Raw genomic sequence first — 13,750 nt, forward strand, 5'->3', positions numbered from 1 at the left:
GGCGCCCCCAGAATCCAAGTTCTAACTCCTACACTTCCACTCCCGCCATTTCTTTGTCCTCTAGGATATTCCTACACCACCCTCGACAGCTCCAGGATTTGACGTGCTGTCATCGTCCCCAACCCATCCCCCACCGGCCTTTTCAGATACTTCATTATTCATACTGATGACACCTCCAACACCATGGCCTCCAATCCACGTGACTCCATGACTCCCATCTTCCCTTATGTCCATCACTCAATAGAATGGTCACATCTTAGAATGGGCTTCAGATTCCCTGAAGACTCTCATATCTCAATTTTCCAAATTTCTGCTCTGATCGTAACCTTATCCAACCTTCCATCTTTCTCACTCACGCTCATTTAATTGTTTTTAGCTCTTATGCAAAACTAGGATTTGAGAACGTTCTTGGTATCTAGAACAGGGCTCAGCAAACTATAGCCCATGGGTCAAATGTGGCCCATCACCTATTTGTGTAAGTAAAGTTGTACTAGAATCTAGCCATGTCTGTTTATTCACATACTGTCTATGACTGCTTTCCTGCTACAATGGTGGAGTTGAAGTAATTGGATCAGCAATTTGCAGGCCATATACAGCCTGAAAAGCCTAAAAGATTTACCATGTTCTACAAAAAAAGTATTTATTGTAAGAAAAAGTTCTAGTAGAACCATGTTCTTTAGGGCAAGCCCAAGGCTCTGATCATGTTAATCCTCCTTTCATTGTTGCTGGGGAGAAGTGGGTTTGGCACCAGAGGAGAATGTGAAGGGAGAATGAGGCTGAGGTAAGGGAACTGGTTGGTGAGTCATGCGCATTCAGAGTCAGGTCTCAGGAAGGGTGACCAAGGCCTCTCCAGCACTAGGCTTTTCACATGTCCCACACCTGCTACTCTCGCCTTGCCCCAGGGCCATTTTCCTTCCATGCCATTTGAGTTTCTCAGCATGATCACATGAAAACTCAGTCTCCTCCACTGTCTGTCACTCCAGCAAACTCCAGTGGAGAACAGCCCCCAACCCTCCCGGCTGACAGCCAGTCAATAAATACCTCCTTGCCCATGGCTCATCCATCATTCAAGTGGTCATGAGGAGCTTTGAAAAATCTCATTGTTTCTTTTCCTTTTAATTTTTTATTATGGAAAATTTCAAAGATATAAAAAAGTAGACAAGAAAACAAAAATGAACCCACGTCACCATCAGCCAGCTTCAATTCTACTGTTCTGCATGTCAGTTATTCAATGTAACTCCCCGCTCCCAACCCTCCCAGAGACACCATACCATTTCATATTTCATTCATAAATATTTTAGCATGTTTCTCTAAAAAGCAGTAACTTTTTTATTGTGACTATGAAATTACTATCATACCTTAAATAAAAGAATAATTCTTTACATCATCAACTATTCAAAAAAATTTTTTTTAATATTTTGTTTTTTATATTTGAGAGAGAGACAGATAGAGCATGAGCAATGGAGGGTCAGAGAGATGGAGACAGAATCTGAAGCAGGCTCCAGGCTTTGAGCTGTCAGCACAGAGCCCAATGCAGGGCTCAAACCCATAAACAGTGAGATCATGACCTGAGCCGAAGTCGGACGCTTAACCGACTGAGCCACCCAGGTGCCCCTGTATCATTAACTATTTATTAAGTATTCAAATTTCCAATTGCCTCCTAATTTTTCTTTTTATTTTTCCTTTGAATCATGATCCAAATAAAATCTACCTATTGAAATTTCAAAAACCACATGAACCCCATTTTAGTGTCTCCAAGTTTGGTATGTTTCTCACTTTTTTTTTTTAAATTTTTTTTTTCCAACGTTTATTTATTTTTAGGACAGAGAGAGACAGAGCATGAACGGGGGAGGGGCAGAGAGAGAGGGAGACACAGAATCGGAAACAGGCTCCAGGCTCTGAGCCATCAGCCCAGGGCCTGACGCGGGGCTCGAACTCCCGGACCGCGAGATCGTGACCTGGCTGAAGTCGGACGCTTAACCGACTGCGCCACCCAGGCGCCCCATGTTTCTCACTTCTAAAGTGAACACATAATGTAGTATTTCTTTCTCTTTCTTAAAATTGGTGGTTAAATTGTTAACATAATTCAAAAAATATGGTAGGTTTTGAAAAAAAAAAGTAAGATATTATTCTTAGAAAAGTTAATGATGCTTCCCCTTTATTTAAGATCCCCTAGGTCCAGTCTAGACTTTCCACTTAATATTAGCTTTGCTAGTCTTCAGCCCTGATTTTACCCAACCATCTGCTTTCTCCACCCCCTTTCAAGGGTTGCAGAGGGTTGCTGGTGATAATCACATAAGCAGGCTGTTTACATGCACCACAAATTCAGGCCATCAGCTGGGCCATCCCTATTTATCCCTAGTTGATTCCCTACCAATTTCACCACAGCAGCTGCTGCACACCCCCTTTCCTCCCCCACAAGCCTCCAGAACCTGCCTGGGCCTCCCTCACAGCAGATGCCTCTACACCTAAATGAACAATCAGGATGACAGGACCCACCATGAACTTGCTCAGTTTTTCCGCTTCACCCCAAATTTCCTTACTTGTAGTTCTGGTCTCAGAAGAAGACATACATCTTCTTATACCTAATATATGTGTATATATGCACATAGAAGTCTCTGAAAAGAAGTTCACTAAAATGTCAACAATGGTTACATCTGAGAGGCAGGCTCTTAGGTGATTTGTACCTTTTCCTTCATACTTTGACTTTTTTCCCTGAGCATGTATCATTTTCGCAAAACCCATAATACCATTTCAAAATGTCAGTGATCCCCAAGAAAATGTAGGTGATCCCTACCAGTGAGGGACTTCCAATTTTCCCATATTCTCCATTACTCTTTGAGGTAGGCAGAAAAATGGCACCCAAACATGAAAGAATCATAATTCCTATAACCTATGTTATGTTACAATGGCAAAAAGGACTGTGCAGATGTGATTAAATTAAAGACCTTGAGATGGGGAGAATATTCTGAATTATCTGGGTGAGCCAATGTAACCTAACAAAGAGGGAGGCAAAAGAGAGTCAGAGAAATGTGACTAAGGAGACAGGATCAGAGATATGTAACATTGCTGGCTCTGAAGATGGAGGAAGTCACCACCAGCCAATATAGGCAGCATCTAGAAGCTGCAAAAGGCAAGAAAATGTGTTCTCCCCTAGAGAGACAACACATTTTCCTCCATGAAAGAATGCAGCCCTGCCAACACCTTGATTTTAGCCCAGGGACACCCATGTCAGGCTTTTGACTTCCAAACTGTACAATAATAACTTTTGCATTGGTTAAAAACTTTGTGGTAATTTGTTATAGCAGCAAGAGAAAACTAATATACCCTACTCCCTCCCCACTGAACAACTCAACATAACCTAAGTGGAAACAATGATATGCTTTGCAGACAAGACAAGGCATGGTCACCATTGCCAACCACATGACTTAGAGTAAGTGCCTCCTTCATTGAACCCTTGGACCAACTCTGGGGCACTCCAAAGTTCAGCTGTAGCTGTACATTTGACATGGGGATCTTGATTCCAAAATCAATGTTTCTCTCCAGACTCCACTTCTGAGCTTCAGACCGATATTTCCAATATGGACGCCTCAATCTCAATGTGCCCAAGACAGAAATCCTCATCTTTACCCTTGAGCCTGATTTTCCAGCCACGTCTCTTTGCTTCTATCATGGGCTTCCATTCGCCCAGCAAATCTCCCCTTTTCAGGCACATTTATTCACCCCCAAACTCATCATCCTGTGCCATCCATCCACTGGACCTATCACAGGGTCCTCCTTTCCATTCCTGTTGTCCCAGTTCAAGATCTTAGGGCTGGAACCAGGTGGTCCGCTGCACTCTTGGGAGTTATCCTGCCAAAGCAGCTCGCTCACAGTATGCCTCTGCTCCAAAATCTTTTAATACTCTCTCGTGCTTATGGAATAATGCCCAAACTTGATGGTTTTACATTAAACCAAAATCCATCCCCTGACTCCCTTCCAGCCTTATCTCCTATCCCCTCCCTATATGTCGGCATGCTCTATGAGTCAGCTATGCTGGTTTCCTGTGCCTAGACCAAGTCCTGCCTTCTCCCACCTTCCTGCCTTTGGCCATGAGTACCCTTTTCTGCTGTATGTCTCGTCTAAAGTCCACGGTGTCCTCTGATGGCAACAGTGGCCACTAGGAAGGCACATGTTGCTCCAGACTGGGCCTGTTCACGATTTCATGTGTAGGTGCATCATTTCACCGCACCTTCATGATCATCAATCACATTTCACTAACGAGGAGATACAGGCCTAGAGAGTGACCTGCAGGGGTGCTTTTAAAATATGTCCGCGTGTGGTTTGATATTCCTTCTTTCAAAAGGTGGAGCCTAATCACACTCCCCTTGCATGTGGTACATGAGCTGGACTTAGTGACTCACTTCTAATGAACACAATGTGGTGGAAGGTGCAGGTGTTTGGCTTCCCAAGTTGGGTCACAAGAGGCACTGCAGCTTCCTTCTTGGTCTCGAGTCTCTCACCCTGGAAGAGGCCAGTTACCATGTGGTGAGGACACTCGAGCAGCCCATGGAAAGGTCCGTGTGGAGAAAAACAGAGGCCTTCAGCCTGTGGGTGGGTGTGGCACCGTGTGGTACCGTGTGGGTAAGCCAACTTGAAAGTGGCTCCTGTAGGCTCAGTCACGTCTTCAGAAGACTACAGCCCCCTCGACGTCTTGACTGTAGCCTATGAGACACCTTGAAACAGAATCACCCAGCTGAGCAGCATGCACCTCAATTCCTGATGCACAGAAACTGTGAGAATTTAACAAGTGTTTACTGTTCCAGGCCACTAAGTGCTGGGGTAATTTGTTACACGGTAAGAGAAGCTAAAACACTTACCCGGGGTCATACGATTAGTAAGCTGGTAGAGGAGACATTTGAACACTGGTTTGTCTGTCCCCAGAGCTCATGTTCTTAACCTCAGCCCAGAACTGCTGGAAGTGCTAGTTTATATTTTGCTTCCTTTAGAAAACTTTGACAAAGTCTACCCTCAAAATTCATCTTCCTCCAATCTGTACCCTTAAGCCCTACTCAAAATGCCCATTTATTTTGCCCCCAACAATCCCCATATTTGCCCAAGACCAACCTTACTTCGTTTGCAACTTCCAGCTCCTTTCAGTTTTGGGACCTACATCTTAGTGTTGGCACTAAGATTAAATGAGATAATATGTGTAAAAGTGCTTAGCAGAGGAATGGCGAAATTATACTATTTACTACTTCAAGTATACTTTTTATTAATAGTATAATATAATTATATTATTTATTTGAACACAGTATTTCTTCTGCTCTATGGATGAGGTCTCAACTCTGGGTATATATTAGAATCACCCAGGAAGCTATTAAAAACAAACAAACAAACAAACAAACAAACCAATACATGGGCTATACCCTGAATTAAGAGGTCTGATTTAATAGGTCTTGGGGAAGCCAGGCAACAAAAACTCCCCAAATGACTTTAATGTGCAGCCAGGGTAAAAAACCACTGGATTAGGTCAGAGGTTCTCAACCAGAGGCTATTTTGTTGTCTCCCTGCCCCACTCGATCCCTCATGCCCCTGATATTTGCTAGTGTCTGGAGATATTCTTGATGGTGATGGCTTTAGGGAGGTGCTATTGGCATCTAGTAGGTGGAGGCCAGAGAAGCTGCTGAACATTCCACAATGCACAGGCCAGCCCCACATCAGAGAATTATCTGGTGCTAAATGTCAATAGTGCTAAGGTTCAAAAAACCTGGATTAGATATTGTTTCCAGCTCCTGCTCTCATTCTCTTTAAGAACATTGGTTCTTACTTATCTCTCTGACTCTTCTGGTATCTTTGAGAAAGATACAAGACCTGAGTCCTTCCCTCTCAAGACCAAATGTGGGCACCAACCAGCTTGGCTGCTGCCCCAACTGGGCTGGCTCCAGGCCTGTCAGGAGGGTCTGTGAATGGTCTTGTGCTTCCCCATTTCCCTTCAGTGCTTTAGCATCTGTATTAGAACACTTGCTACAGAAACTATACTTAGTTGTAAATATGTCTCTCTTACTCCCAAAGCCAGAGCCCATATTTTATTCATCTCTATTTATTCCACAATACCAGGCTCTGTGCATTGCACTTGGTAGGTGTTCAATAAAATACTTATTGCATCAAAGTAGATTAATATAATTTAAAGTTTTATCACACTTCTTGGCATCTCTTTGAAAGGTTACAGAAATAGAGGATACAAATGCCAGTTAGGAGAGAGCTCTTATATTTCTGTTCTTGTGGAGTTAAAGTCAAATGGTCAGTTTTGCTACTTCTTAGTGTATTCATATGAGTTGCCAGAGGACGTGAGCAACCATTTTAAATTAAGATATATTTAAAAAAAATTTTAATGTTTATTTTTGACAGAGAGAGAGAGACAGAACGCAAGCGGCGGGGGGGGAGGGGGGGCAGGCAGAGAAAGAAGGAGACACAGACTCTGACGCAGGCTCCAGCCTCTGAGCTGTCAGCACAGACCCTGATGTGAGGTTCGAACCCACGAACCGTGAGATCATGACCTGAGCCAAAGTCAGACACTTAACTGACTGAGCCACCCAAGCACCTCAGAAGATATTTTTATAATAAATGACTAGGGATTTGAGAGGACTCTTATTTAGAGAAGTTCTCATATCTTTAAGATTCTTTTTCATTGGTTATCAGAAGTGAGAAAATGCTTCATTTTCAAGGCAAAGCAATAAGTTGGAGAATGATACTGAAAAAACCTTGTCTTAGAAAAATAAATGCAAACTCTTCCACTTATTAATCATTTATACTCAATACAAAAAATACGGTTTTCCAATATCACTCATTCTCCTTTCAATGTTTTGCTAGTCTCAGATTTTTATTTCTATTTTAATGTTTATTTACTTTTGATTTTTTTTTTTTTTATTTTCAACGTTTATTTATTTTTGGGACAGAGAGAGACAGAGCATGAACGGGGGAGGGGCAGAGAGAGAGGGAGACACAGAATCAGAAACAGGCTCCAGGCTCTGAGCCATCAGCCCAGGGCCTGACGCGGGGCTCGAACTCCCGGACCGCGAGATTGTGACCTGGCTGAAGTCGGACGCTTAACCGACTGCGCCACCCAGGCGCCCCAAATGTTTATTTACTTTTGAAGGAGACAGACAGCACAAGTGGGGGAGGGGCAGAGAGAGAGGGAGACAGAATCTGAAGCAGGCTCTGGGCTCTGAGCTGTCAGCACAGAGTCCGACATGGGGCTGGAACCCACAAGCTGTGAAATCATGACCGGAGCCTAAGTCAGATGCTTAACCAACCGAGCCACCCAGGCACCCCTGATTTTTAAAAAACTGATAACGGGTGCCCCGCTGGCTCAGTTGGTACAGCATATGACTCTTGACTTCAGGGTTGTGAGTTTGAGTCCTTTGTTGGGTGCAGAGAGTACTTTTTCTTAAATAAAAAAAAAAATTTTTTTTTACATTTATTTATTTTTGAGAGACAGAGAGAGACAGCGTGAGCAGGGGAGGAGCAGAGAGAGAGGGAGACAGAATCAGAAGCAGGCTCCAGGCTCTAAGCTGTCAGCACTGAGCCCAAAGCGGGGCTCAAACTCACAGACTGAGATCATGACCTGAGCCGAAGTCGGACACTTTGACTGACTGAGCCACCCAGGCACCCCCAGAGAGTACTTAAAAAAATCTTTTAAAACCCTGGTAAAATCTGGGGTATATTTAATTCTCCAAATAAAGAAAGTCAGTCAAGAGTCTATTCAACTTGGCATTCTCAAGAAGGGCATATCTAAACAAACAAACAAAAAAAAGTGATATTCGAGGGCTAAAGGTCTAATTTAAGGTCTTTCATTCTGTTTAATATGAGGTTTTACAAGCCTTGCTTAATTTTCTAATGCCTTGGTTTCCTTACATTGTTTTCACAAAGGGCTGGCATGAAAACATTTCAAAGCAACAAGTTAAATATACATCATTTTCTCTAAATTGATCTTTCTTCCACCTATGATCTAAAATAGTGGACCACTGCTTAAATGTCATCTTTCAGGTGAGATCCTTCCTGACCACCCTATGCAAAATTAAGCCCCTTCGATATTCTGCATTCCCCCTCTCTGCTTTCTTTTTCCCTATAGCACTTACTTGTTCATTGTCTGTCATCCCCCACTAGGATATAAATTCCATAAAGGCAAGGAAGGTGCTTTACCTCCAGCACCTAGAATGATGTTTGGTGCATCGTAGTACTCAATAAATACTTATTGTATGAATGAGTGAATTATGCAAATCTAGAGATGAAATACACTATAACACCATCAAAGGCAGGAATTAGGTGTGATTGAATCAACAGGGTTAGATCTCAAAAGCATGTATTTGAGAGCAAACAAAACCAAGTTGCAAAATAATGCATGCATTTCCTCATCTGCAAAATAGGGCTGGTAATGGCATTGTTATCAGGATCAAGTTAGTTCTTTAGTGTTAAATGCTGAGAACAATGATATAAGCACTCAATAAATGTTATTTGCCATCATCATCATTACATTGATGAGAAATCACTCACACCAAATAATACTACTAATTTTATATGATATAATCTAATTTTACATGGTTAACCAACCTTAAGAGCTCTGGAAGGACTATAGACTAAACTGATTACTTTTGTGAGGAGAGAAGAACTCATATGATGGTCAAGGAGAATTTTAAATTTATCTGTCATGTTCTAATATTTTAAATGTAGAATCGATCCATATAACTAAAAATCAGTATTTTAAAAAGTTTAGTCCTATTTCTTGAGACATAATAACCTTGAGAGGGGGCAGGGAAGAAGGGAGGAAGAGAGAAAGAATGAGGAGAGAGAACGGAGAGATGAATTACTTAGGATAAGAATTTTTTAACTTTTCTGATTTATTTCTGAAGTGCTTCTAGAATAATCACCACGGATAGGATGCTCTTAGCCTGGACTGAAAATAGCTAGAGACAAGAACCACGAATAAAACTGACCTGGAGTCCTGGATGGATTACATGAGTTAGTTGGATTGGAGAAAACTATCATTAACACAGTCTTAAAATAGGAATAAATTATTTGAGGCCTTATGTTGGTACTTACTGATGCTTCAGCCACTGCTCCACAAATGGAATGGAGAAGAATTCCGTGAAAGACTCCCCTATCCTCTTTGGATTTTGACTGGTAACGATGCCATATTTTGATTGACAAGAAAACAATAAGCAAAAATTCAAGTCAATTGTTGCTATTCTGCTTGCAAATGAACACTATTGAATCCTTAGGGTCATTGAATATTCAAACACATGCAAAACTTACTTGTATAACCACTCAGTCAGAAAATCACAGGCAATGAATTTGGTTCTTTTTCTCTAAAGAGAAAAAAGAGAAGAGAGAATTAAATTATACTCTTTGTCCACATGTCTGAGTAGGACAAAGAAAGAGAGGTTAATTGATTTTTTGGGTTAGATGAAATATGCATGAGTCTTTTATGAGGTTTATAAGTACATCAACAAACAGTAGCTTGGGGTGATGTAAAGAATTCTGAAGACTTTTCTCTAGTCATCTTTATTTTTTTGTTTTTTGTTTTTAATTTTTTTAATGTTTATTTATTTTTGAGAGAGAGACAGAGTGCAAGCAGGGGAAGGGCAGAGAGAGAGACACACAGAATCTGAAACAGGCTCCAGGCTCTAAGCTGTCAGCACAGAGCCTGACGTGGCGCTGGAACCCATGAACTGTGAGATCATGCCTGAGCTGAAGTCAGAAGCTTAACCAACTGAGCCACCTAGGCACCCCTCTCCAGTCATCTTTGGATTAGCACATTTTCTGATAGCAGGGACTAATAAAAGACAGTGCACATAGTAGGAGGCTTACTACATGCTTTTGGAATTGTCACAGAAGGATTTTATTTAAATCTGGAACTTGATTCTGAGTAACTGTACTTACTGCTTTCTCCCAGTCCACTCGAACCCTCCCAACAGCACTACTTCGGGTCTGGGTACCATCTTGCAATGTGGAAACCAAGCATGCAGGTGCCATTGGCCAGTGTGGCTGACCCTGCCAGTTGTCCACCCAACAGTGGCTCCAGGTCTACACTTCTCCCACCCGGTTCTGTGCCTCAGGAGGCTGATTTTATGGTTCACTTCCACCAGGCTCCCTTACTCACTAGGTGGGTCCAGCCAGTGGGAGGTACCAGCAGGAGATCCGAGACAGGGAGGATAGACAGGGTGTAGTGGATTGAACTGTGTGTCCTCCTCGACCCAAATTCATACGTTTAACTCCTAACTCCCAGAACTTCAGAATGTGACTGTATTTGGAAATAGGATCATTACAAATATAATTAGTTGTGTCCAGCCACTCCTGAAGGGCACAGCAACTCCAAAGAAAATGAATAAATTTGGGGTAATATAGCAAGTAAGAAGGAAGATGCTATTGGTTAAACCATCAATGGCAGATTTCTAATGACACTGTACTAGACCCTAGATGCTGCTATACCCAAATTCCAAAGCCCAAATTCCCTGGACCTTTCAGGTACATGAGCCACTATATTCATTTTTTTTTTTTTAATGCTTATTTATTTTTTCAGAGAGAGAGACAGAGTGAGTGAGCGAGCATAAGTGGGGGAGGGGAAGAGAGAGAGGGAGATAGAATCCTAAGCAGGCTCCAAGCTCTGAGCTGTCAGTACACAGCCTGATGCAGGGCTCAAACTCACAGACTGAGAGATCATTACCTAAGCCAAAGTCAGGAGCTTAACTGACTGAGCCACTCAGGCATCCCTAGTCTCTGCTTGATTAAGCCAGTTTGTATTGGGTTGTTTATTGCTTACAACAGGAAAAGTTTTAACTCCTATTCCTTTTTCTCTCCAATCAGCTAACCCCCACTTGTCCTTCTAGATGCCTCCAGGAAGACTTTCTGACCATTCTCACCCTCCACAGCTTAAACTCCCCAGCCCCCCACCCCCAGTTCCTCATTTGCCACTCTGTCATAGCACCTCAGACATAACCATAACATAATACTTGCCCACATGTCTATCTTCCCCACTTAACTATAAACTTCCTGAGGACAAGGCACATGTCTCTTCTCTTTATATTCTTAGTGCTTAATTGAGTGCCTTGCATGGAGTAGGTGATCAATGGGTGGTAAGTAAATGAATGAATGAATTCACCATTCAACTCTCAAACATCAAAGCAAGAAAGAGCTTATTTACAAGAATTCTGACATCTTTTTTTAAAAGTTTATTTATTTATTTTAAGAGTGCATGCAAACGGGAGAGGGGCAGAGAGAGACGGAGAAAAAGAGAATCCCAAGCAGGCTCGGCACTGTTAGTTCAGAGTCTAATGTGGGGCTTGATCTCACAAACGGCAAGATCATGACCTGAGCTGAAGTCAGACGCTTAACCTACTGAGCCACCCAGGCGCCCCAAGAATTCTGATATTTAAAACTAGCGACTGCTTGGGGTGCCTGGGTGGCTCAGTCAGTTGAACGTCCAACTTCGACTCAAGTCATGATCTCAGTGTTCATGGGTTTGAGCCCCACATGGGGTTCTATGCTGACCGTTCAGAGCCTGGAGCCTGTTTCAGATTCTGTGTCTCCCTCTTTCTCTGCCCCTCCCCTGCTCACACTTTGTCTCAAAAATAAATAAACATTAAAAAAAAAAAACCCAACTATGGATTGCTAATATAATTCTGGACAGTTTCTCTTCATTTTCTTCTCCTAATATTTTATCATGAAAATGTTCCTTCTTTTTTTTCTTTTTTTCCCCCCTTCACTTCAAAATAGCCAACTCAGCTTCATAATCTTAGATAAGGCTGAAAAAAAAAACTGTTGTGAAATTGATTCTCACCAAAAAGGAAAGTGCTGCTTAAAATTTTTTACTGAAAGCTTTACTATAGCCGTTAGTCCATAAAACAGAGCAGTTCTCGAGTTGCTGGAGATTGTTTGCAGTCTTCTACCTCCTTGCTGATAGCCTTTTATTAAAAAATTGAAACACTGCTGGCCGGGGTAATAAAATTAAATGTACTGGAGCATGTAACAGGGTTTTCTAAGTCTGCCTTGCAACAGTAGGGTTGCCTTCAAAAAGCCATCTTTAACCCAACTAAGAAAATACTTGTACAACAATGCAAATATGTATCTAGCATGGATTGCCGTATAATTTAAACAATTCAGCAATTGTAAGATGGCAGTGTCTCTTTCTTTCCTGTCCATAAAAGATGCATTGTTCCCTTGGCATTTACTGCAGTGTTTGGTGGTAAAGATTCCTACTACCAAGGGAATGCAGTTTGACTTACTCTATTAAATAGACTTTTAAAATAGCCCAATGGTCTGATGTATGAAGGTCATGCAGACAGATTTAATCACTTTTGATGCAAAGAAATAAAATGGAAGAAATTGTGTTTTCCTTCTGATCTGAGCAAGTGTGGACGTGCCGTGCATACTCAGACACGTGGAACAGTGAGGATATTGTTCAGCTGTTGTTTAGTTTAAAAATTATCTGCCAGGGAGCTGAAAGAGAGAAGGGAGAGCAAATGAAAAGTTGTGGTGAGTGAAGAGATAAGAGAGGAAGTAATAGAGAGAAAAATTAAAGAGTGAGATTAAGAAAGTGTGGGCACCCAGGGTTTATGTAATGCGGACAAACATACTGAGTTCATGATTGTTAAAGGGTGAGTATGTGCAAGTTTCGGCAAGCAGAGGAAACAGTTAAGACAACCTCAAACAAGGTTAAAAAGCAATTTTTAAAAATCCAGAATTAAAAGGAAAAAGACTAAATGACAAAGACATCATCATGTCATCATGAGTCTGCAACTTACTTTAAAATGCACCCAACGGGGCGCCTGGGTGGCACAGTCGGTTAAGCGTCCGACTTCAACCAGGTCACGATCTCACAGTCCGTGAGTTCGAGCCCCACGTCGGGCTCTGGGCTGATGGCTCAGAGCCTGGAGCCTGTTTCCGATTCTGTGTCTCCCTCTCTCTCTCTGCCCCTCGCCCGTTCATGCTCTGTCTCTCTCTGTCCCAAAAATAAAATAAACGTTGAAAAAAAAAATTAAAAAAAAAAAATAAAATAAAATAAAATGCACCCAAAAAACAAGGTAGATGGATAGACGGATGGACTGATGGATTGGTGGACAGATATGCAACCAAGCCAATAAAGCAAAATGGTAACTGTAGAATCTAGGTGGTAAATATGTGGATGTTCCCTCTGAAATTCTTTCACTGTTCTATATTGCTGGAAAAATTTTGTAATAAAATTCGGGGGTGGAAAACATCATCATAAAAGACTGAAACCCCAAAGAGAGAAAAGGCAGAAATTGGAGTTCAACCCAGACAGCACCTTGCACCGATGTTCATGTTGGGTACGCCCATAAGAAGCAGACTAGAAGTGCAGAGACTAGAAAGAGAAACTACTTGCATTGGAAAGTCACTGAATCTGCATCCGGTAATGAAAATAATTCCACCCCAGAAAGGTCAAAAGCACATGCTGTGAGGTTAGTGCACTGAAGTGTGGCTTGCTATGGCATTGTGTTTGTTGAGATTCTTTGGGTTTGCAAGGTTTAGAAATCTGTTCGGGTTACCTTGGTTACTGGGTATTTTTCACAAATCAGTTTAGGATAGATTTTGCCGCAGCAAACAACCCCTAAATCTGAGAAGCTTATATCATCAATGGCTTTTTTTTCACTCATGTTACATGAACATTTCAATCAGCTATAGTTCCCTGCTCCACGTTGTCTTTACTCTGGGACTCAGGCTGACGAGCTTCTCTCTAAAATAGCGCTAGTTA

General features: G+C 41.9%; 1 protein-coding gene across 6 annotated transcripts in view; it reads right to left on the minus strand.

The window, feature by feature from the left end:
• IQCK (IQ motif containing K) overlaps positions 1–13,750 on the minus strand; it is a 126,313-nt gene that overhangs the window by 84,654 nt on the left and 27,909 nt on the right. For all 6 annotated transcript variants that reach the window (XM_040458904.1, XM_040458900.1, XM_040458905.1 and 3 more), the window contains 2 exons: positions 9,295–9,347; positions 9,082–9,159 (listed from right to left, as the gene is read on the minus strand). In XM_040458904.1, the coding sequence (XP_040314838.1) occupies positions 9,082–9,159; positions 9,295–9,347 (131 nt within the window). The remainder of the gene's footprint in view (positions 1–9,081; positions 9,160–9,294; positions 9,348–13,750) is intronic.

This window comes from Herpailurus yagouaroundi, unplaced genomic scaffold, assembly GCF_014898765.1.
Source record: "Herpailurus yagouaroundi ecotype Mexico unplaced genomic scaffold, PumYag 222, whole genome shotgun sequence".
Lineage (NCBI taxonomy): Eukaryota > Metazoa > Chordata > Mammalia > Carnivora > Felidae > Herpailurus > Herpailurus yagouaroundi.